Here is a 24,258-nt window from a genome sequence, read left to right as displayed (position 1 = left end):
TGATCTGACAAATTTCTAGTACAAACTTATTTTGCAGGAAGGGAATTACACAATAGACGAATGTTGAAAGTTATCAGGCAGTGGTCAGAAAGGATAGGATTATGTGGAAAGATGACTAACTCTTCAATTTCAATCCCATAAATCAGGACTAAATCCAGAGTATGCTTGAACTGGTGGGTAGATTCCTGTACACACTGACTAAAGCCTATGGAGTCTAGTAATGACATAAATGCCCTACTGAGGTTAACATTACTGTCGTCCACGTGATTATTGAAATCACCAACAATAATGACCTTATCAGTTTTAAGAATTAAACTAGTTAAGAAATGGGCAAAAAAGTGCTTCACCGAACATGCCACCTACGGACATGTTGGTTATGAGTAAGGAGTCATTTTTGTCATTTGTGGTTGATGTATTGGTTGGAGCTAAGCGCATCTTTCTGTCAAAGACCGCAAATAGATCAGAAATTACGGGAAAGTGGTGGGGGCAGCTGAAAGGTTCCTTGGGGCAAAGCAGGTTCCAGAAAAGTTACATCAGCACATGTCGGAGGTACAGAATAGAGCACAGAGGATGAGGGAAAACAGTGAGGATGAGGATTCAAACATAGCAGATGATGTGGAGGATTGTTAGCATCATAATGTTTTGTATCCTCCAATGGAATGCACGGAGCCTAATTAAAAATGGTCAGGAGTTAAAAAAGTTTGTTGACAAGCTTGAGAATGAGCCAGAGCTGATTTGTATTCAGGAGACATGGTTAAAGCCCAGCTTGGATTTTGTAATCCCAGGATTTGAGTGCCTGAGGTTGGATCGGGCAGAATTGGTAGGTAGAGAGATAGAGGGGATTGATAAATCTCATGGGGGCTGTGTGACCTTTGTTAAAAATGGGCTGCAGTACAGGAGAGTGAATTTAAGTGCTAGTCTTGAGTGTATAGCTGTGGAGGTGTGGGGCAGCAACAGGTACAGTAATAATAGTTGTAAAAATAAAGATAGAGTTCCTGTGATTAACTTCTATAACCCCTGTAATTGTTTGTTATTGTCAGATTTTGATGAGATAATGGAGAAAGTACGGTGCCCTGTTGTATGGACAGATTTTAATGCACACAATCCTTTATGGGGTAGTAAGAAAAGGGACAATAATGGGGTAGTAGTTGAAGACTTTCTGGATAAGCATGGGTTGGTAGCGATAAATGATGGTAGTCCAACAAGATATGATATTGCTAGAAACACCTCTAGTAACATAGATTTAGCAATAGTGTCCCCCAATTTAGCTAGAATAGGGTAGTGGGAGGTAATGGATAGTTGTACGCGGGGTAGTGATCATTTCCCAATTTTGTGTAGGTTTGGGAGAGAGTTGAGGAAGGAAGAGGGAGAGAGGGTACCCAGATATAACTTTTCCCAGGCCAAGTGGGATGAGTTTCGGGAAAGAACAAATAGCTTAGTAGGAGAGGTTGGCAGTGAGGGCTCTGTGGACAGGTGGAATAGCTCCATTAGTTCCATGATTCATGAAGCAGCTTGTGGCACCATTCCTGAGAAGCGAGAGCTTAAGGCCCAGAAGCGTGCACCGTGGTGGAACAAAAAGTGTGATGAAGCTGTAAGGAACAGGAATAGAGCGTATAGAATATTAAGGAAATATACAATGTTGGTTAATGTTATTGAATTTAAGCGATTGAGGGCCTTGGCAAGGAAAGTCATAAAAGAGCAAAAGAGGAATAGCTGGAGGAAATTTTGTGACACAATAAGTCCAGAGATGCCAGCAGGGCAGTTATGGTCAGCTGTGCACAAAATGTCAGAGGCTTATAGGAGAAGATCTATCCCAGAAAGGTAAGGTTGAGGCAGTGTCAAATAAGGAAAAGGCATTATGTTTGTAGATACTTTTCAGGAGGTGCATAAATCAGAGAATTTGGGGGTTGAGGGGTCTAGGAGGAGGGCAGAGGTGATGTCAGCTAATCGGTGGAAACTGGAGAGGAGCATGGAAAATGAGAGTCCAATTAATTTATTTTTCTCTATTAAGGAACTGAGGGATGCCATTACGGCTGGGGCAAATACCACTCCAGGGCGAGACAGACTGTCATACGAGCTCTTTAAACATCTAGACGACTTTGTGTTGGATGAGATCCTTGCTTTAATGAACACAGTATGGGCAGAGGGATGTCTACCGAAGGAATGGAAGCATGCAGTGGTGGTCCCGATTTTAAAGCCAGGCAAAGAGGTGTCGGATCCAAGTTCTTACCGGCCCATAGCGCTTACATCAGTCCTCTGCAAAATAATGGAGAGGATGGTTACAAATAGGTTAGAGTATTTCTTGGAATCAAGAGGGCTTTTTGTTAATCTTCAGAATGGCTTTAGGAGGGGTCGCTCTACAATGGAGTCAGTTGCTTTGTTAGATCAAGAGGTAACACTTTATAATGAGTACACAATATTAAGCATTACTTAAGCATTAATAAATATTGAATTTATCATCTATAACGCATGAATACTCATTAGTATGTAGTTTATAAACGCAGCTATAAATGTTTTACTCATCATTTAGAAGCACAGTAGTTATGGATTAGTAAACACTGAATTCATCATTTAAAAAACACGATTCTGACGTAAATACTCATTAGCATGTGGTTTATTAATCACAGTTATAAATGTTTTACTCTTCATTAATAAGCTCATCTATATAAATGATGAATTCAGCATTTCTAAATTAAGTATTACATCACTTACCCACCAGTTAGTTAGGATTTCTCAGTTGTTTGTTGGATCATTTAGAAAGCCTTTACATCACTTACCCACCAGTTAAGATTTCTCAGTTGTTTGTAGGATCATTTAGAAAGCCTATGTAAATAATGAACAATATATTTAGATGTTCATGTCTGCATGCTCTTACATGCCCACTATTCAGACATGTACTAATGTGTGTCTAGTGTGTTAGTAGATGCTTTATAAAATCTCACATTCCATTTCCAATGGATGGCTTATAAAGTTATTACTTAAGGAATTTGTGAATTCAGGCTGTTACAAAGTACTTACTACTCGTTAATTAAGCATTTTGTGTGAGCTCATCTAAAGTGGAGATTATCTATGCCTTATAAAGTATTTACAAATGAGATTTTAAGGCTGGCAATGCCTCAAAACTCGCAGAAGTTCCAGACCAAGGAGAGACAAAACACTGGGACATAGAACTTATTGCATTGATATTTATTGGAACTTCCCAACATTGTAACTGTACAATTGAAAAATAGGATAAGCTTAACTAACCATAACTCGAATTGTCATGTAGAGGACATGGATATTTCCAGAGCCTGTGCCTTGCTAATGGGGCTAATATATGCACACAACCTCAGTTACCGTAAAAAACCCTTTGGAAGTCTTTCAAAAGATTTTCCTCGAGCTGGATGATCTCTAAGCAAGACCTAAGGTAACGACACTTAAAAATAAGCTGCTGTGCTAAAAAAAATCCAAAAGTTAGAGGTGGTCAAGATATTAAAATTGAAAATCGTGTTTTTATGATAAATATTGTTCTGTAATGTTAATTCTTACGACGCTAGCGTCTGCACTAGGAGCTGGCAAATGTGCGAATGTGCACACATATGGTTCAGTACAGTAGTCGCAACCGCACATAAATGACATTCAAGGCAAAACACCGGAAGTATTGTGAGATTTCTCAATACCGTAAGGCCTTGAAAGTTTTCTCAATCTAAACAATCAGCACTGACAGAGAGCTGAAAATCTGTGCTCTCTGTTTTTTAGCAAACTTTTGAGGAATTACAGTACTCAAGTTACTCAAAAGCTTCCTTAAAAAACAGAGGGCACAGATTTTCAGCTCTCTGTCAGTGATGGAATTGTTTCGTTTGAGAAAACTTTCGAGGACTTACGGTATTGAGAAGCTGTGTGACAATCTTGCGGTATACTTGCAGTGTTTTGTCTTGACTGTCATTTATGCACGACTGTGACTGTACTGAACCATACGTATGCACATATACCCACATTTGCCAGCTCCTAGCCCGTATATGCTAGCACTTTAGTTAATTGGTTTGGAGACATTTGTCATCCTCAAATTCAGACGACATGTATTTTTGTAGTTCTTTAAGTTTTCTGTATAGGTGTACAGCTGATTTTGCACCTAGTTCAATGGAATGTACAAACATTTTCACATCTAAATGAGATGTTGGTTGTTTGAATAAACAGGTAAAAAAATTGATTTTTTGTGTGTGGTATATTCTGACTTAGATAAGTTCTTGTACCAAAAAAAAAATTGACGTAACAATTTCCATGGACATTATTTAGTCATAGAATGAAAGGATAATAAGTTAGATTAACGTCAGTCTGTCGCTGAAAGTGCTCCTCTGCTGGGAGACGGTGGCGTGCGGGGGGGGCTGGTGTTGTTCATGATGGCCCTGAATTTAGACATGGTCCTGATCCCCAGAACTGTCTCCACAGAGTCCAGGCTCAGCCGGACCACTGAGCCCGCTCTGCGGATGAGTCTGTTGAGACGATCCATATCTCTTTTCCTGGCTCCGCCACCCCAACACACAATGGCGTATGACAGCACAGTGGAGATTACGGACTGATAGAACATGAGAAGGAGCTTAGGGCAGATGTTGAAGGAGGCCAGCCTCCTCAGGAAATACATCCTGCTCTGCCCCTTCTTGTACACCCAGTCCGAGTTGAGTGACCAGTCCAGTCTGCTGTCTAGCTGCAGTCCCAGGTACTTATAGTTTCCTACCGCCTCCACCTCACTGCCCTCAATGATCACTGGTTGTGGAGAGGGAGGTGCCCGCCGGAAATCCAGCACCATCTCCTTCATCTTAGAGACGTTGAGCTGGAGCTGGTTCTGTTGGCACCACTCCACGAAGTCAGCCACCAATTCCCTGTACTCCCCCTCATCACCCTCCCGGATACATGCCACAATCGCAGTATCATCAGAGTACTTCTGTATGTGGCATGTATCCGAGATGTGCTTGAAGTCCAATGTGTAGAGGGTGGAGAGAATGGGGGAGAGCACGGTTCCCTGTGGCGCCCCCGTGCTGCTGGTCACCATAGAAGAAAAACAGTCCCCCATTCGGACGTACAGGGGTCTGTCCATTAGGTAGTCCGTGATCCAACTCACAAGGTAGGGGTCCACAGCCATGGAGGTCAGTTTGTCCTGTAGGAGCCGGGGCTGGATGGTGTTGAAGGCGCTCGAAAAGTCAAAGAAGAGCACCCTGATTGCACAGCCCCCGTGTCCAGGTAGGAGAGCACACGGTGGAGGAGGTACAAGACAGCGTCGTGAACCCCAACCTTGGCCTCATAGGCGAACTAGAGAGGGTCCATTGCACCCTGCACCTGTGGACGCATGAGCTCCAGGACCAGTCGCTCTAGGGTCTTCACTACGTGGGAGGTAAGAGCGACCGGTCGGTGGTCGTTAAGCTCAGTAGGGCGTCTTTTCTTGGGTACCGGGACAATGCAGGAGGTCTTCCACAGTGACGGGACCCTCCCCAGCCGCAGACTGAGGTTGAACAGTCGCTGCAGGGGGTCCCCTAGTTCCGAAGCACAGGCTTGGAGGAGTCTTGTGGAGATCTTATCCGGTCCAGCTGCCTTATAGGGACAGAGCCTCCGCAGCGTTGTCGTCACCAGGTCTGCAGTGATGACGGTCTCGGTCGTGGTGGGAGCAGGAAGTTGTGGCGAGGTTGGAAGTCCAGTGGTTGAGGTGGGGCCGTTGAGTTTCGCAGCGCTTGGAGTGGGCTCGGGAGAAGTGGCAGGGGCAGGGGTGGAAGGGGAAGTGGCAGGAGTGGAAGGAGAGGAAGCACAGAAGGAGGGAGCATCAGTGGATCAGTCTGCAGGGTCGGGAGAGGCCTGGGACGAGGAGCTGGGAGTGGTGGGGGAGCTGAACCGATTGAAAAAGCTGTTTAGTTCATTCGCTCGTTCACTGTTTCCCTCCACAGTGCTGCGCCCTTTCCCGTGTCCGGTGATGGTTCTCATCCCATTCCAGACCTCCTGCACCTGGTTGCGCCCCAGCTGCTTCTCCAGCTTCCTCCCATACGCGTCCTTGGCCTTCCTCAGGCAGAGTGTCACTTCCTGCTGGGCCTTCTTCATCTCCTCCTCGTTCTTGCTCCTGAACGCCCGCTTCTTCCTGTTCAGGACAGCCTTGACTTCCTTGGTTACCCAGGGTTTGTTGTTTGGGTAACACCTGACTGTCCTGACAGGGGCCACGGTGTCCACACAGAAGTTCATGTATTCTGTAAAACACTGAGCTGCCCCCTCAATGTCCTCCCCATGTGAGCCCGCGATGACATCCCAGTTGGTGGTCTGGAAGCAGTCCCTCAGTGTTTCCTCTGCTTCCGGGGACCACCTCCTGACCTGCCGTGTTGTTGCTGGCAGCCGTTTCACCAGCAGGATTTAGGTGGGCTGTAGGTACACTAGGTTGTGGTATGGTTTACCTAGTCGAGGGAGGGGGGTGGCGGTGTATGCCTCCTTAGCATTAGTGTAGAACAGATAGATGGTTCTGTTCTTCCGTGTGGGACAGTCTACACACTGGACCATTGTGGGGAGAGATGAGTCCAAGGTGACGTGATTAAAGTCACCGGTGATAATGACGAGCGCCTCCGGGTGCTGGGTCCGAAGAGCGGAGGTGGTGCCACAGATGGTCTCTCGTGCCGTCTCAGGGTCCGCCCGTGGAGGGATGTAGACGGCGAGGACAATAACGTGTGAAAATTCACGTGCCAGGTAGTAGCGTCTGATGCTAACAGCTGTTAACTCCAGATCGCGGTTACACAGTATTGATTTCATCGTCACATGTCCCGGATAGCACCATCTATCGTTGGTATAAATGATTAATCCACCTCCTTTCTTCTTACCGGCGGTGTTCGTGTCCCGGTCCGCTCGTACGGAGGAGAAGCCGGTTAGTCCGACGTTAGCGTCTGGCACGTCGCCAGTTAGCCACGTCTCTGAGAACACAAACAGGCTGGTCTCCCGGTAGCGCTGTTCAGTCCTGCAAAGCGCCGTCAGTTCAGTCAACTTGTTCGGTAGCGAGTTCACGTTCCCCATGATGACGGAGGGGACGGAGGGCTTGACTCGCCTCTGGTTAGTGGCTCTAGCCGTTAGTCTAGTCCTTTCAACGCGACCCGCTCGGCATCCGCGATATCTCCGTTGGAGCTCAGCGGGGATGAGATCGCGTGTTGCTGGGTCTCCTTTGACCCTCATAGGCATCAACTCCTCCCTGGAGTACACTAGCATATTACTATACATTATCTAAATTTATGTTCAAATAATATACACAGAAACATAGAAAAAAAAACGCAAAGTCAAGCATAAGAAACTCGCTCAGAGCAGAGGAAACTGCAGCCTGCTCGCGCATGCACAGAGAAACTATGTTCTGATTTTGGATAAGGATGACAGACCTATGTGCGTTGTCGCTATGACGCCGAACAAACAATCAACTAACAAGTGCGAGCACACACGCAATACACAAACGCAAAACAAAGCACATTTCCCTACATAGCCTAGCATAAGTTGACTTTATTCATGCAGACAGATAATAGGAACGAAAATGTGAGCCCAACTTACGTGTGTTGTAGCTAGAGTTTTTTTGTCCGTACAAACAAAGCAAGAGATCATAGAAAAGCATGAAATAGGGATGGGTTTGGTTGATCTTACCAAAGAATATGGCCGTAATGCATCTACAATCACCACGTTATTAAAACAAAAGGAAGTTTAAGGAGTGTAAGGCATTGCGTGGGTGGTTGGAGAAGTTCAAAAGGAGGACTGGAATTCACTCTGTTGTTCATGGTGAGGCAAGAGGGCATGAATGAGGACAAACAAGGACAACAAACAATGAGGACAGCAGTTAAAAGGTAACTGACCATCATTTTTATTCTTTATTCTGTTTTTTACGTTATGCACAACTCTCATTTATTGTGTAATAATCTAATTGTAACATGTATTTGTTACATGTTTTGATGCATTTTTATGCTTTATTAAACATGTCTGAATTTTCGGGGGCTTGGAATGGATTAGGGCATATGCATGCAAAACATGTCTCTCCTTACAAAATGTTCTACTTACGAAATTTCTTCCAGAACCAATGAATTTCGCAAGTAGAGGTACCACTGTGTATCTTTTTTTCTTCTTCTTCTTTTTTTAAATAGAGCAGGTGCGGCTTATTGTCCAGAAATTATGGTACATCACATCACCGTTTTGAAGAGGGATGTAATTACAGTCATTTCTAACCGTTAACAGTCTGTTAGCAGAACAATCCAAACTCAACCAACACATGGATCATTTTGCCATATATTCCTCTGGAAGTCCAGGTTGCTGTCTTTCCTTCAAGGCAGCATCTACTATTCTAATGTATTCACTGATGTTGGCATGCATTTCAGGAATATAAGGGTTGTATTCAAGGTTTCCTTTCTTTGATCGTTTAAACTCTCCATCTTTCTCGCCTTCGACACACAGCAGGCGGTCGTCAGAAACCTTCAATCCCAGGAACTGGACTATTTTCCTCAGTTGGGGGAGCAGATTCCTCTGAAGGTCCTCATAGTAGATCACCTTGATGTTTTTTCCATAACTCAGCCAATTCGATATGTGGGAATGCCACGAATGAGCACCATTCTTCACATACACAGACCATCCTGCAGGACAAAAGACAGGACAGAACAGAGTAGTACCTAGAGATGTGAGTCTATTTTGGTGACTGAGCTCGTAAGTCACACAACTCATGACTGAAACATATTTTCCCCATTTAAAATAAGTAAAATTGTTGTAATCCATTGCAGCTTTGTAAAAACACACATATCCCTCAAAATTTTGAAAAAAAACCCCAGCATATTTTGATCAACCAAAAGACATGCATACATTGCCTGTTCATAATTATAAGTTATGTAAGCAATGATAAAGTATGAAAAGAAATGCAAAAGTCATTCAGTTAAACAATCATCCAGTTAACTCAGGATAACTTTTTAAAACTCTGTATGGAGTTATTGAAGCTCCACATTACATTACAGAGTGGGTCTTTATTGTCTGACAAAATCTCTGAGATAAACACCGCAGGAATACCCTGCCATTGACCCTGTTTTTACCTGTAAAAACTATTTTATTGCTCATTGTTACTGTCAAATAATCCATGATGTGAAACCAAAACCATTCTAATACATATATGACGTTTAACTATATAAGGATTTAATGATATCCTTGAGATGGAGACAAAAACAAATCCAAACTAGAACCAATGCAGTCAGACTGCAACATCCCCTTGACAACCCTGAATTCAAAATTTTACCCTGACCTACTTCTTCTTCTTCTTTCCCTACGGCTTTTCCCTTCAGGGGTCGCCACAGCGAATCAATTGCCTCCATCTAGCCCTTTCCTTTGAATACTCTTCTCTCACACCAACTACCTTCATGTCTTCCCTCATACATCCATAAACCTCCTCTTTGGTCTTCCTCTAGGCCTCCTTCCTGGCAGTTCAAAACTCAGCATCCTTCTACTAATATATTCACTATCTCTCCTCTGGACATGTCCAAACCATCTCAGTCTGGCCTCTCTGACTTTATCTCCAAAACCTCTAACATGTGCTGTCCCTCTGATGTACTCATTCCTGATGCTATCCATCCTGGTCACTCCTAGAGAGAACCTCAGCATCTTCATCTCTGCTACCTCCAGCTCTGTCTCCTGTCTTTTCCTCAGTGACACTGTCTCTAGAACAAACAACATCGCTGGTCTCACCACAGTTTTGTACACCTTTCCTTTCATTTTAGCTGAAACTCTTCTATCACACATCACACCTGACACTTTCCTCCACCCGTTCCATCCTGCCTGGACATGCTTCTTCACCTCTTTTCCACACTCTCCATTGCTCTGGACTGTTGAGCCTAAGTACTTAAAATCCTCCACCTTCTTGATCTCTTCTCCCTGTAACCTCACTCTTCCACTTGGGTCCCTCTCAGTCACACACATGTACTCTGTCTTACTGCGGCTAACATTCATTCCTCTCCTTTCCAGGACAAACCTCCACCTCTCTAGCTTCTCCTCCACCTGTTCCCTGCTCTCACTGCAGATCACAATGTCATCTGCAAACATCATAGTCCATGGAGATTCCTGTCTATCCTCGTCTGTCAGCCTGTCCATCACTATAGCAACAAGAAGGGGCTCAGAGCTGATCCCTGATGCAGTCCCACCTCCACCTTGAACTCCTCTGTCACACCTACAGCACACCTCACCACTGTCTTACAGTCCTCATACATGTCCTGCACCGCTCTAACATATGTCTCTGCCACTCCAGGCTTCCTCATACAATACCACAGTTCCTCTCTGGGCACCCTGTCATCAGCTTTTTCCAGATCTACAAAAACACAATGCAGCTCCCTCTGGCCTTCTCTGTACTTCTCTATCAACATCCTCAAAGCAAATACTTCATCTGTAGCACTCTTTTTTGGCATGAAACCATACTGCTGCTCACAAATGTTCACTTCTGCCCTTAGTATAGCTTCCACTACTCTTTCCCATAACTTCATTGTATGGCTCATCAGCTTTATTCCTCTGTAGTTGCCACAACTCTGCACATCTCCCTTGTTCTTAAAAATGGGCACCAGCACACTTCTCCTCCATTCCTCAGGCATCTTCTCACTATCTAAGATCCTGTTGAACAACCCAGTCAGAAACTCTACTGCCACCTCTCCTAGACACTTCCATACCTCTACAGGTATATCATCAGGACCGACTGCCTTTCCACTCTTCATCCTCTTCAATGCCCTCCTCACTTCATCCTGACTAATCTTTGCTACATCCTGGTCCACAACAGTCACCTCTTCTAGTCTTTGTTCTCTCTCATTTTCCACGTTCATCAACTCTTCAAAGTACTCTTTCCATCATCCCATCACACTACTGGCACCTGTCAATAGACTTCCATCCCCTATTCTTAATCACCCCAACCTGCTGCACGTCCTTCCCATCTCTGTCTCTCCGTCTTGCCAACCGGTATAGATCAGTCTCTCCCTCCTTACTGTCCAACCTAGCATACCTACTTCTATAGGTCATCACAGCTAGAGCTCTGACCTACTTTCATTGATCAAAGCACTAGCTTTGATCAACGGTTCCTGAGAGCACAAAAGTTGAAATTTGACCTTGGCCTACCTTCCTCAAGGTCATGGTCAGCATCTCACATTCTGAAATGTCACTTTTAGCACTTTGAAAAATTATTATAGGCCATTTTATTGTAAGTGATTACAGTAAATAACATATTAAAAACATATCTTGCAAACTGAACGAAGAGAGGAATTGAGAAATTTAATGCTCAGCTTTACGTTACTATGCTCTGTGAATGTTGATTCAGTCATTCAGTTAATTCTGCATGTTTATGTAGCTGATATAATGCCATTATTGTTATTATTAAGGCACTACCTATAATAAAAATCTGATCATTGAAACACAATATGCACAAGTATTTACTTTACAGACGAGGTTTTAACCAGTTAACTCTGTCTCAGTACCAACAAGATATTTTTAGATCCGATATAAATGAACTTTCCAAACAAAATGGGTTAAAGGGACAGTAAAGTTAAAATGAACCGGGTCTGTATTTGAAGTATATAAGTTTAAAAAAAAAAGGCTTGGTGGCATTTTTATTTTTTTTGTTTTTCAATGGGGACTTAGAAAAACGAAATTTATCCTAAATTATGGAGCGCGCCATGACAGCGGAAGTGACACAACCGTAGACAACGGGGTGACGCCATATCATTGCAGAAAAAGCTAGCGACAAGGTGAGAGCTGGCATTTTCATAATAATTTATCTGAATATCGCCAAAAATAATGTCGTCGTCATCGGAAACTGAAGACGAGTCCCCAGTGAACCCACCTGGGCTGTGATTATTCCATATAATTACCACCCGATGTACAAGGAGGATGAGTGTTTGGACATCTAGCGATTGATCCCTGATGTCTTCATTCTTGTAACTATCCTCAATTTATTCTTATAAGTCACCAGTTCATCAACTTTTTGTACAATGGGACGACACATGCACATCACAGACAGAAGGGGGTCGCATATGCACCCAAAATTTTATCAGTGCGACTTAAATATAACTAGGGAAAAAAATCTGGTGTGCCTTTTTTTGTGAGACCGCGCTCCTGCGGTCCTGCCAGGAACCAATGAGAGAGCAGCTGTGGCTGCTGTCCTGGGCGAGGGAGAGAGGAGGAATGGAGGTGGACGGAGCGTCTCTATCGCTCTGTCACTGGCTTGCTTTTGGGTAGGTGCTCCTAAAGTCTTTGCTGGTGCTACTAACTTCTACATTTGGGAGCACCAGTGCTACCAAGAAAAAAAGTTAATTTCGAGCCCTGCTTATAGGTCACCATATGTTCCTGCCTCTTTTGGAAGAAAGTATTTACTATGGCCATTTCCATCCTTTTTGCAAAGTCAACTATCATCTGTCCTTCTGCGTTCCTCTCCTGGATACCAAACTTGCTCATCACCTCCTCATCACCTCTGTTTCTTGCACCAACATGTCCTTTGAAGTCTGCTCCAATGACAACTGTCTCACTTCTAGGTATGCTCTGCATCACTTCATCAAAGTCCAACCAGAATTTCTCCTTCTCCTCCAGCTCATACCAACAGCATACCCACTAACAACATTGAACATCACGCCCTCTATTTCTAGTTTCAGACTCATCACTCTATCCGACACACTTTTTACCTCCAGGACAATTCTAACAGACTCCTCCTTCAAGATAACTCCTACTCCATTTCTCTTCATATCTACACCATGATAGAACAACTTGAACCCTGCTCCTAAACTTATAGCCTTGCTACCTTTCCACCTGGTCTCCTGGCCACACAGTATGTCTACCTTCCTCCTCTGCATCATGTCAACCAACTCTCTACCTTTTCCTGTCATAGTTCCAACATTCAATGTCCCTACTCTCAGTCCTATACTCTTTGGGTTCCTCTTCTCTCTCTTCCTACGAACACACTTTCCTCCTCTCTTTCTTCGACCAACAGTAGTCCAATTTCCACCGGCATCCTGTAGGTCAACAGCACCACTGGCGGTCGTTGTTAACCCGGGCCTTGACCGATCCGGCATGGAAGTCATAGGTTTGATTTGCATGTTTGATTTGGCAAAAGTTTTACGCCGGATGCCCTTCCTGACACAATCCTCTGTATTTATCCGGGCTTGGGACCGGCACAATAAGACACTGGCTTGTGTCCTCTTTTGGACACAAGCCAGTGTCAAGGGCACAAAACCTGCTCTTCAGGTTTTCAATTTGTTCCTTTCAAAGTAAAATCCCACCTCTATAATTATTACCATATCAGAAGTTGTTATACCTGAGATTGAAATCTTACTTTGGTGCATCAAAAGTTCTTGAGTTGGAAAAAGAAATAAATACTAAAAAAAAATATTCTGACAGCTCCTCACCTGTCCCTTTCCAGTCATCCTTGGAAGCAAATCCAGTGTGGCCACCATGTTTTCTGTTAAATTCTGATATGATGGCTTTGTAGGGATTTCGGATCAATAGGATGCTGGAATCAAATTCATCAATACTCTCCTTCTTTTTGCTGTGTGTCTTAATGCAGATCGTTGTCCCCTTCCTCCAGTCTTCCCTCTCTCCTTTAAATCCTATGGAAGAATGATCTCACATAATTAATCACACACAAATACATGCATGAATCAAGTCAAACGAATGTTGGTGCTTACCCTGACTGTAAAGAGTTTTGTCAAAGTATACACTGCCAGTGTAGAAGCCAGTGGTGAGCTCTATGAGATGCCGTACCCAGGTGTTGCCAGATCCAGGAAAACTGGTTAGGGCCACAAGTTTGTTTTCCTGAGGAGGCAGGAAACCTCGTTCCAGGCAGCGGTTATCTGACAAAAAATACAGATTTTACTATGAATTTATTGATATTATCCATTATAATTAACACCATAGCGGCACGGTGGATGGGTAGCACTGTCGCAGCACAGCAAGGCGGTTCCGAGTTCGCGTTCTGCTCTGTGCGGGATGTTCTCTCTATGTCTGCGTGGGTTCTCTTCGGGTTGTCTGGCTTCCTCCCACCTCCAAAAACATGCTCTTCAGGTTAATCAGCCGGTCCCAAATTGCCTGTAGGTGTGAGTGTGTGCCTGGGTGATTGTCTTTGTCTATATGTGGCTCCGCTGTGTTCACTACATCAAGCCCAGAGTGTCCCCTGCTTCCCGCCCCAGTCAGCTGGGATAGGCTCCAGCACCCCGCTACCCCTGACGGTGAAGGAAGTATGTTGCTGACATCTCTGCTGCCAGAGGAAGGATGACAGACCAAAACCTATTCTGGAATAATTATACAATTCTATATTATTCTATATATTATGCTATAGTGTATTATAGTACCATATTGGGCCGGATATAAGACAGTGTTTCTTGCATTGAAATAATACTCAAAAAGTAGGGGTCGTCTTACATTCGGGGTCTAGACATTATACCCATTCACAACGCTATATGGCGCCAGATATCTTTAAAGCGAATGCTGAACTTATCTCCCCAGGCCAAAGCGAACCCCTGTCACGAAGAAGAAAAATAAAAATAGCGGTAGCACGAACAAGAAAAATAAAAAATAGCGGTAAGGAAGAAAAGAGAAGAAAACAAGAGAAGAGATAACAGAAACTGGAGAAAAGTAGCGACAATCTCGAGAAAAGTGAGTCGAAGATCGCCCAGGTTAACACGCAGCTGAGGAGAAGTTATGATGCAAACTTCAAGATGATGGTGATAAATGACGCAGAGTCTTCAAACAATTGCAAATCGGCTGTGAAATATGGTGTCACAGAGTGTAATGTACCAAGGTGGAGAGCTCAAAAAGATCGCCTAAAAAATGCTCACAGTCAGAGAAAAGCTTTCCGCGTACTGTAATTATTTTCTGTATAAAAATTTAATTTGGTGTTCAAAAAGTCTTTTTTCAAACTTCAGTCTTGAAAAAGACGGGGTTGTCTTATAATCAGGGTCGTCTCATATTCGGGCCTATACAGTCTTCTTCTTTTCCTTTCGGCTTTTCCCTTCAGCGGTCGCCACAGCGAATCAATTTCCTCCATCTAGCCCTGTCCTTTGAATCCTCTTCTCTCACACCAACTACCTTCATGTCTTCCCTCACTACATCCATAAACCTCCTCTTTGGTCTTCCTCTAGGCCTCCTGCCTGGCAGTGCAAAACTCAGCATCCTTCTACCAATATATTCACTGTCTCTCCTCTGGACATGTCCAAACCATCTCAGTCTGGCCTCTCTGACTTTATCTCCAGAACCTTTAACATGTGCTGTCCCTCTGATGTACTCATTCCTGATCCTATCCTTCCTAGTCACTCCCAGAGAGAACCTCAGCATCTTCATCTCTGCTACCTCTAGCTCTGTCTCCCGTCTTTTCTTCAGTGACACTGTCTCTAGGCCAAACAACATCGCTGGTCTCACCACAGTTTTGTACACCTTTCCTTTCATTTTAGCTGAAACTCTTCTATCACACAACACACCTGACACTTTCCTCCACCCGTTCCATCCTGCCTGGACACGCTTCTTCACCTCTTTTCCACACTCTCCATTACTCTGGACTGTTGAGACTAAGTACTTAAAATCCTCCACCTTCTTGATCTCTTCTCCCTGTAACCTCACTCTTCCACTTGGGTCCCTCTCATTGACACACATGTACTCTGTCTTACTGCGACTAACCTTCTCTCCTTTCCAGGACAAACCTTCACCTCTCCAGCTTCTCCTCCGCCTGTTCCCTGCTCTCACTGCAGATCACAATGTCATCTGCAAACATCATAGTCCATGGAGATTATCTGTACTTCTCTATCAACATCCTCAAAGCAAATACTGCATAGTCTTTGTTCTCTCTCATTTTCCACGTTCATCAACTCTTCAAAGTACTCTTTCCATCTTCCCATCACACTACTGGCACCTGTCAATAGACTTCCATCCCTATCCTTAATCACCCTAACCTGCTGCATGTCCTTCCCATCTCTATCTCTCTGTCTTGCCAACCGGTATAGATCAGTCTCTCCCTCCTTACTGTCCAACCTAGCATAAAAGTCATCTGCAAACAGTTTGGCCTTTGCTACCTCTACCTTCACCTTACGCTGCATCTCCCTGTACTCCTGTCTACTCTCCTCAGTCCTCTCAGTGTCCCGCTTCCTCTTAGCTAACCTCTTTCTCTCTATACACTCCTGTTCCTCCTCATTCCACCACCAAGTCTCCTTATCTACTTTCCTTCCAGATGACACACCAAGTACTCTCCTACCTGTCTCCCTGAGCACATTAGCTGTAGTTTTCCAGTCATCTGGAAGCACCTCTTGACCACCCAGAGCCTGTCTTAACTCCTTCCTAAAAGTCATGCAACACTCTTCCTTTTTCAGCTTCCACCATTTCGTCTTCTGCTCTGCCTTTGCCCTCTTCATCTTCCTCACCACCAGAGTCATCCTACACACCACCATCCTATGCTGTTTGGCTACACTCTCACCTACCACTACTTTGCAGTCACTGATCTCCTTCAGGTTACAACGTCTACACAAGATGTAGTCTACCTGTGTGCTCCTACCACCACTCTTATAGGTCACTCTATGTTCCTGCCTCTTCTGGAAGAAAGTATTCACTACAGCCATTTCCATCCTTTTTGCAAAGTCAACTACCATCTGTCCTTCTGCGTTCCTCTCCTGGATACCAAACCTGCCCCTCACCTCCTCATCACCTCTGTTTCCTGCACCAACATGTCCATTGAAGTCTGCTCCAATGACAACTCTCTCACGTCTAGGCATGCTTTGCATCACTTCATCAAAGTCCGACCAGAATTTCTCCTTCTCCTCCAGCTCACATCCTACCTGTGGAGCATACCCGCTAACAACATTGAACATCACACCTTCTATTTCTAGCTTCAGACTCATCACTCTATCCGACACTCTTTTTACCTCCAGGACATTCCTAACAAACTCCTCCTTCAAGATAACTCCTACTCCATTTCTCTTCCCATCTATACCATGATAGAACAACTTGAACCCTGCTCCTAAACTTCCAGCCTTGCTACCTTTCCACCTGGTCTCCTGTACACACAGTATGTCTACCTTCCTTCTCTGCATCATGTCAACCAACTCTCTACCTTTTCCTGTCATAGTTCCAACATTCAATGTCCCTACTCTCAGTCCTAAACTCTTGGGGTTCCTCTTCTCTCTCTTCCTACGAACACACTTTCCTCCTCTTTTTCTTCGACCAACAGTAGTCCAATTTCCACCGGCATCCTGTAGGTCAACAGCACCAATGGCGGTCGTTGTTAACCCGGGCCTTGACTGATCCGGCATGGAAGTCATGGAAGGTTTGATTTGCATGTTTGATTTTGCAAAAGTTGTACGTGGGATTCCTTTCCTGACGCAACCCTCTGTATTTATCCGGGCTTGGGACCGGCACAATAAGACACTGGCTTGTGTCCTCTTGCGGCTACATTATTCGGGCCAATACGGCAATTGTACTATAATATACTATCACAATGGAGTTTGTGGTGAGGACGTTTAACACCATCATAAACACAAGAACAGTCAGTTATACAGTCACATTATGAGGTGTTGTTTTTCATTTGGATCACTTTCAGATGTGTTCACATGTTTAGTCAGTGAAAGTTTTTTTTGTTTTTGTTTATTTTAACAATCAGTGTAAAACTCCTGTTTCATGTACTAGGTTCTAATTTTTCTGATCTGAGCTGCCAACAACATTTTGTCAGTAAATGTAATAAATGTACATGTGTAGTCAATAAGTAAATAAGCCCTCAAGCCAATGACATTGTTTAAAACACACACACACACACACACACACACACACACACACACACACACACACACACACACACACACACACACACACACACACACACACGTGGCTCTTGTGTAATGAGAAACATCAAAATATCAAACACAGAGGACAGTCAAGCGTTACTTTGATCAAGCCTTACCTTGAATCTGTATCCGATACACAACAAAGTACTCATTGTTCCCACACCTCTCAAACTCTCCCCCCGGGCAGTGGGGGAGACACATGTCCTCATTCTGCAGCTCATGAAGGGAGAAGAGATGAGTTGGAAAACCACAGTGACAACGATCCCCAGCCAGAACAGCCAATGATTGCTCCTGAAATAGAGAAGCCATTGGTAATGGAATACACGCATGTGTTCCAATGTCCCAATGTATTTGTCAGTGGACATTTTTCCAACCTTCTCTGTGCACATGACCACACATTTGTCCACAGACATGTTTTGGATGACTGTACTGATAGGAAATGCAAGAGTGATGTTGTCTGGCCTGTGGAAACATCCTTTGAAAATGGGCTTTTCATCTGAAAGGTAGAGGAGCAAAACATCACACAAGTCCAGTTTTATGGTCACTGAAGAAGTTGAAAAAAGTGGGAGCCCAATGATGAGACAGAGAGGAGACAGTCAGCAGACACAGGTGAGAGTCTGTTCAATGCCCTTGATTGTCCTGAAGCCTCTTCAAACCAAAAATATACTGTACATGTGTGGGTGTTTGTGTGTGTGTGCGTACACAACAGAGAGAGAGAGAGAGGTAGTCCTAAACAGACAAATATTCAACTTAGAAACATTCGGATATATGGACAAGCATGCACCTCCATGTGTTATAGGAACCACACGCAAATCACGAATTCCGCCATATAGTGGCGAACTATTTATCTTGTTATTTACGGTAATTTAAACATTTATGAACCCTCCCCATACTGATATTAAACCATCTTCTATCTGTGTCACCTTTCCCCACACTCTGATAAACTGTTTAAGGCACTTTTGTGTCTCACGAAAGTAGGCACTGTATTTTACTTTTGTTCCGCTTTTTGCCACATCCCCGGCTGAGCAGCACCGCTGCATTTGCACAGCTCCAAAACTCGTCTCCACCTCTTGTTGTTTGTTGTTGCCTTTGTCTCAGAGCATCAGGCTCCGTACTTGGATGCTTTTTAACATGGATGATAAAACAAAGACTAGTGATGACAGTGGTAGTGGTAAGAGTCTTCCTGATGACAACTCTGTCTCCCACTGGCAATAACTTCCCCCTCTTCCTCTGCGCTAAAGGTGAGCTATATGCTACATGCTTTTGCACCATATAGTGGATTGTGAACATCAACAGCTAACTCTGGCAATTGTTTTTGGATGGTCTTAAAAAAGTGGTTGAGAGTTCATTGAAATGTTTTCTTCTTCTCCTCAAGGATTAAATAATGAGTAAATTTTACCGTGAATTAATCTGAATTAAAAGAAATTGCGCGAATCACGAGTGCCGCTTAATGGTAGATATTATAACTATCCATTCATCTTCATCCACTCATCCATAGTCGGGTCGTGGGGCCAGCGGTTTCAACAGGGAACCCCAGACTTCCCTGTCCGTGGTCACACCAACCAGCTCTGACTGGGGGTCCCAAAGCATTCCCAAACCAATGTTGAGATATAATCCCTCCACCTGGTCCTGGGTCCTCCCCAAGGTCTCCACCTCCCCAGGGAGGTTCCCTGGTGGCATCTGCACCAGATGCCCAAACCACCTCACCCGACTCCTTTCTACACAAAGGAGCGGTGTCTCTACTCTGAGCCTCATGTATAGCAGTGTGTCTCACCCTGTCTCTGAGGGAGACACCAGCTACCCGCCTGAGAAAGCCCAATTCGGCCGCTTTACCTGCAACCTCGTTCTTTCTTTCTTCTTTCTTGTTTCACTGTCTCACCTGGAGAAGCCGGGGAGCACTGTGAGGATCATGTTTTTTTTATTTCTCCAGCGCTTTCAATACAATACAACCGGCACTGTTGAGGGACAAACTGGAGATCACCGGGTTGGACCACCACCTCACAGCCTGGATACTGGACTACTTGACCAATCACCTGCAGTTTGTGAGGACTTGGGACTGTGTGTCAACCACGGTTGTCTGCAGCACGGGGGCACCACAAGGAACGGTTCTGGCTCTATTCCTGTTCACCCTCTACACTGCAGACTTCTCCTACAACTCCCCCACATGTCACCTGCAGAAGTTCTCTGACGACTCTGCCTCATCACTGATGGGGACAACAGATAGTACAGAGAACTGACCCAGGACTTTGTGGACTGGTGCCAGCGGAACCGCCTCCAGATCAACGCAGGTAAAACCAAGGAGCTGGTGGTGGATTTCCGCGGGCGATCACTCTGCCCGGTTACACCGGTGAATATCCAGGGTAAGGACATCGAGGTGGTGTCCTCGTACAAGTACCTGGGTGTTCATCTGAACAATAAACTGGACTGGAGTACCAACACTCACTCTCTCTATAAAAAGGGTCAGAGCAGACTTTATCTGCTCAGGGGGCTGAGGTTCTCTGGAGTGCGGGGGCCACTCCTAAGGACTTTCTGTGACACTGTGGTAGCCTCAGCTATTTTTCATGGGGTGGTCTGCTGGGGCAGCAGCATCACTGCGGCCGACAGGAAGAGATTGGACAGGCTGATTAGGAGGGCGGGTTCTGTCCGAGGATGCTCCCTGGAACTCAGTGGAGGTGGTGGTGGAGAGGATGATGATGAAAAACCACTCCCACCCTCTACAGGGCACACTAAGATCACTAGAGAGCTCCTTCCATGATAGGTTGCTTCACCCAACATGCGTGAAGGAACGCCATCGCAGCTCCTTCCTGCCCATGGCCGTCAGACTGTATAACCTGCAATCCTCCCAGCAGACCACTGAAAGAACTCAAAGAACAAAACATTCTAAATCTGGATGACCACTGTAATCTACAGTTCTGCAGTCTGTACTGTATAATTTTTGCAGTGTAAATATAACTGTAAATTTCTGATAATATATGTTAATATGTTTACAATATGTAAATATGTATATTTCATTTGTTGTATGTTAAATGTATGTATATTATTTATTTATGTATGACCCCCCCCCCCCCGCTGCCACGATCGCACAAATTTCCCCACTGTGGGGCAATAAAGGATGATTATTATTATTCTTTTGGTCATGACACATCATTTATGACCATAGGTGAGGGTAGGAACAAAGATTGAAAAGTAGATGGAGAGCTTCGCCTCTCAGCTTTGCTCTCTTTGTTGCAACAGTGCAGTAAAGCGAGTACAATACCGCTCCTGCTGCTCCTCTGTCCACAAGTTCCATTGTTCCCTCACTCATGAACAAGACCCCAAGATACTTAAACTCCTTCACTTAGGGAAGAGCCTCGTTCCCCAGTCGGAGAAAGCAGTCTACCGTTTTCCTGATAGGAACCATGGCCTCAGATTTGAAGGTGTGGATCCTTATTCCGGCCGCTTCACACTCGGCTGCAACCTCATAGGCCTATGATGCAAACATGGCAACATCATCTGCAAAAAGCAGTAATGCATTCTTAGCCCACCAAACTGTGAACCCTCCTCAACATGACGATGAATCAATATCCTGTCCATGACAATCACGAACAGAATTAGTGACAAAACCCTCTGGTCCACCACTGTGTTTTAATATATTATATGTTTTTATTCTTATTTGTTGTAGAGTAACATGATATTATGTGCCTTTAATGGTTTTCTAGGGTTTTTTAAGGTCCAATACTTGTGGTAGACGAGTGAAATGACATGAATTTGATTGTTTTTCTGCGTACTTTTTTGTAAACCAACAGATAATCGAGAATGACTTAACTCAAAACAACTTGTATTTTATTTTGTTATGCATTGTTTTTATGTTATTGTTTCTGGTAAGTCTTAAATACTTCCATATTTAGAGGAGTAATGGCACTTAAATGGCCTCAATGGTGATTGTAGATTGAAATTTAATGAATAACAACTTAGGAACAATTCAACTTATGACCAACCTCACGGAATCACTTGGGCTCTATGTTGAGGACTACCGTGATGTATGTATATGTGTGTACATATATGTATGTGTGTGTGTGTGTGTGTGTGTGTGTGTCTGTATACAGTATGTTTTGATAAGAACAGGGTTTTTTGCCGTGCTTTCTTTTCCAGCTTTCTGTTTTTACATTGCACAGACTCACAGCGACTCATCAGCTTGAAGACAGACAGTCGGTTGACTCCTCCACACAGGGTTGTCTCTCCTCTACAAAACATTTTGCAATCTCTGTCTACTGTGGTGTGCGTGAAGACGAGGTTACCACAGAAGCACATGGTTCCAGCCTCCAGACCTGCATATTTGTAACCTCTGGGGGAAGAGAAAGGAGAAAAGATATGTAATGTAGATCAATAAAAGCTGGGAGGTTTGACCCATTGCTTCATGACATATGAGGGATGAAAGATGTTGAAGTTGAGATAATGACATATCAAAATACATTATGGAAAATTTTACTGTTAAAGATGATTTACATTACACTTTTTAGGTGGATGTATGAGAGGAAAATGGAGAAACATGTAGTACAGGAAATGGCAAGATAAATGTTTTGAAAGCAGGAGCATTCATTACACATTTTGTCCAGAGCAATGGAGAGTGTGGAAAAGAGGTGAAGAAGCGCATACAGGCAGGATGTAACGGGTGGAGGAAAGTGTCAGGTGTGATGTGTGATAGAGGAGTTTCAGCTAAAATGAAAGGAAAGGTGTACAAAACTGTGGTGAGACCAGCGATGTTGTTTGGTCTAGAGACAGTGTCCCTGAGGAAAAGACAGGAGACAGAGCTGGAGGTAGCAGAGATGGAGATGCTGAGGTTCTCTCTAGGAGTGACCAGGATGGATAGCATCAGGAATGAGTACATCAGAGGGACAGCACATGTTAGAGGTTCTGGAGATAAAGTCAGAGAGGCCAGACTGAGATGGTTTGGACATGTCCAGAGGAGAGATAGTGAATATATTGGTAGAAGAATACTGAGTTTTGAACTGCCAGGCAGGAGGCCTAGAGGAAGACCAAAGAGGAGGTTTATGGATGTAGTGAAAGAGGACATGAAGGTAGTTGGTGTGAGAGAAGAGGATGCAGAAGACAGGTTTAGATGGAGGCAACTGATTGGCTGTGGCGACCCCTGAAGGGAAAAGCCGAAAGAAAAAGAAGAATCGTTCATTACACATTTTAGCTCAATCCGTAAATCACAACTGAAACTGGAAAACTTGATTATCATGTATCTTCTGATTAAAATATCCATTCTTTCATCTTCCTTAAATATAAGATGATCGCTGATCTACTTTGTGGGTCACAGGTTTAACTGGAACCTACCCCACTTGGCTATGAGAGAGAGGTGGTGAACACCCCGGATGCATCGTGGGGCCACGCATAGACAGACAACCACTCATGCACAGACGATTTTGGTGTGAACAATTCACTCAAGGCGAGAGGAAACCGGAGAAGACAGATGTGGTGATACATACATACAAACTCAGTACACAGAACTTTCTTGCAGTGCAGCAAGAGTGCTACAAATTTCATGGCATATCAGTCCATCAAGAAAATTCTGGAAAGATGTTTGTAGTTATTAACTTTCATTCAGCATCAGTATGAGCATTAACATTGGTGACAATGCCTGACTCTACAGAAAACCACAACTGCAATTTGATGTTGTTGCTGCTATAATACCTTTCACCACAGTTGTTCTGGCAACGGAGGACAGTCATGTTTTCATCAACAAAGGAATATCCTCGCAGTGTTTTATTCTGAGTGTTGTCAGGATAGCAGCCAATATACTTTGCTGAAAAAGACAACAAAATTTTACGAAGCCTGATGAGCTGAGATGCACAAAGAAACATGTACAACAACAAGATGAGTGAGATGAGTATTGGAGTTTCACATACAAAGCAGTGCTGCTCTGCAGGGGTTGCAACAGAAAAAGGAAGTACAGTAGTCGCATATAGCAGCACGCAGTTTTTTCGTATGTTGAATGTTTGTATCTTGAGGATTTCCTACGTTTGGGCAACTCACTTCTTAGGAGGAACTTGTCCTTGTTATTGTCACTTTTTTCTTTGACCTCAAGTTTCCTGTAGGTGGTTTTATCTGTCCTGGGCACCCCCTCTCCATGGCTGACCCCAGGAAAACCAAAGTGCTGGAAGATGACGGTTCCAGTAGTGAGGAAGAGGAAGATGAGGAAGAAGAACTGCACACGTTTCCCACAGACATCCATGATGGGTCCCCTTGGAGAATTAAAAATAATATGAGCAAGAGATGACACATAATTTTCCAGAACATTCAAGGGGATAACTCTGATTGTCCCAGGACCAGAGCTTTGAAGTGGTTCATGGAACGAAAAGGAAAACCGGAAACTTTTGGTATTTTGGCAGGAACCAAAACGAAACTGAAAACTTTATATTTTTTAATGTTCTGGAACAGAATCGGAACAGAAAATAATCGTAAACCAGTTAATACCGGGTTTTTTTTC

The 24,258-nt window shown here is 44.0% G+C and overlaps 2 protein-coding genes across 2 annotated transcripts in view; both read right to left on the bottom strand.

Moving 5' to 3' along the window:
* LOC137592135 (sialate:O-sulfotransferase 2-like) overlaps window positions 1-7,014 on the bottom strand; it is a 32,858-nt gene extending 25,844 nt beyond the window's left edge. The window contains exons 1-4 of the mRNA XM_068310059.1: window positions 6,911-7,014; window positions 5,962-6,100; window positions 5,456-5,712; window positions 5,061-5,192 (exon numbers count right to left, since the gene is read on the bottom strand). Of these exons, the coding sequence (XP_068166160.1) occupies window positions 5,061-5,192; window positions 5,456-5,712; window positions 5,962-6,100; window positions 6,911-7,014 (632 nt within the window). The remainder of the gene's footprint in view (window positions 1-5,060; window positions 5,193-5,455; window positions 5,713-5,961; window positions 6,101-6,910) is intronic.
* A 1,230-nt stretch (window positions 7,015-8,244) lies between these two features.
* On the bottom strand, window positions 8,245-24,003 carry LOC137592134 (sialate:O-sulfotransferase 2-like). The gene is made up of 8 exons (XM_068310058.1): window positions 23,805-24,003; window positions 23,463-23,574; window positions 21,947-22,110; window positions 18,161-18,282; window positions 17,903-18,077; window positions 13,653-13,817; window positions 13,374-13,574; window positions 8,245-8,597 (listed from the first exon to the last, which is right to left on the bottom strand). Exons 1-8 carry the CDS (start codon window positions 24,001-24,003, stop codon window positions 8,245-8,247), a joined length of 1,491 nt encoding a protein of 496 aa, XP_068166159.1.
* Between the last annotated feature and the right edge of the window lie 255 nt (window positions 24,004-24,258).

This window comes from Antennarius striatus, chromosome 3 (genome assembly GCF_040054535.1).
Source record: "Antennarius striatus isolate MH-2024 chromosome 3, ASM4005453v1, whole genome shotgun sequence".
In the NCBI taxonomy this organism is placed as follows: Eukaryota; Metazoa; Chordata; class Actinopteri; order Lophiiformes; family Antennariidae; genus Antennarius; species Antennarius striatus.
The sequence above is the reverse complement of the archived record's forward strand: the minus strand, read 5'-3'. Positions and strand labels throughout refer to the sequence as shown.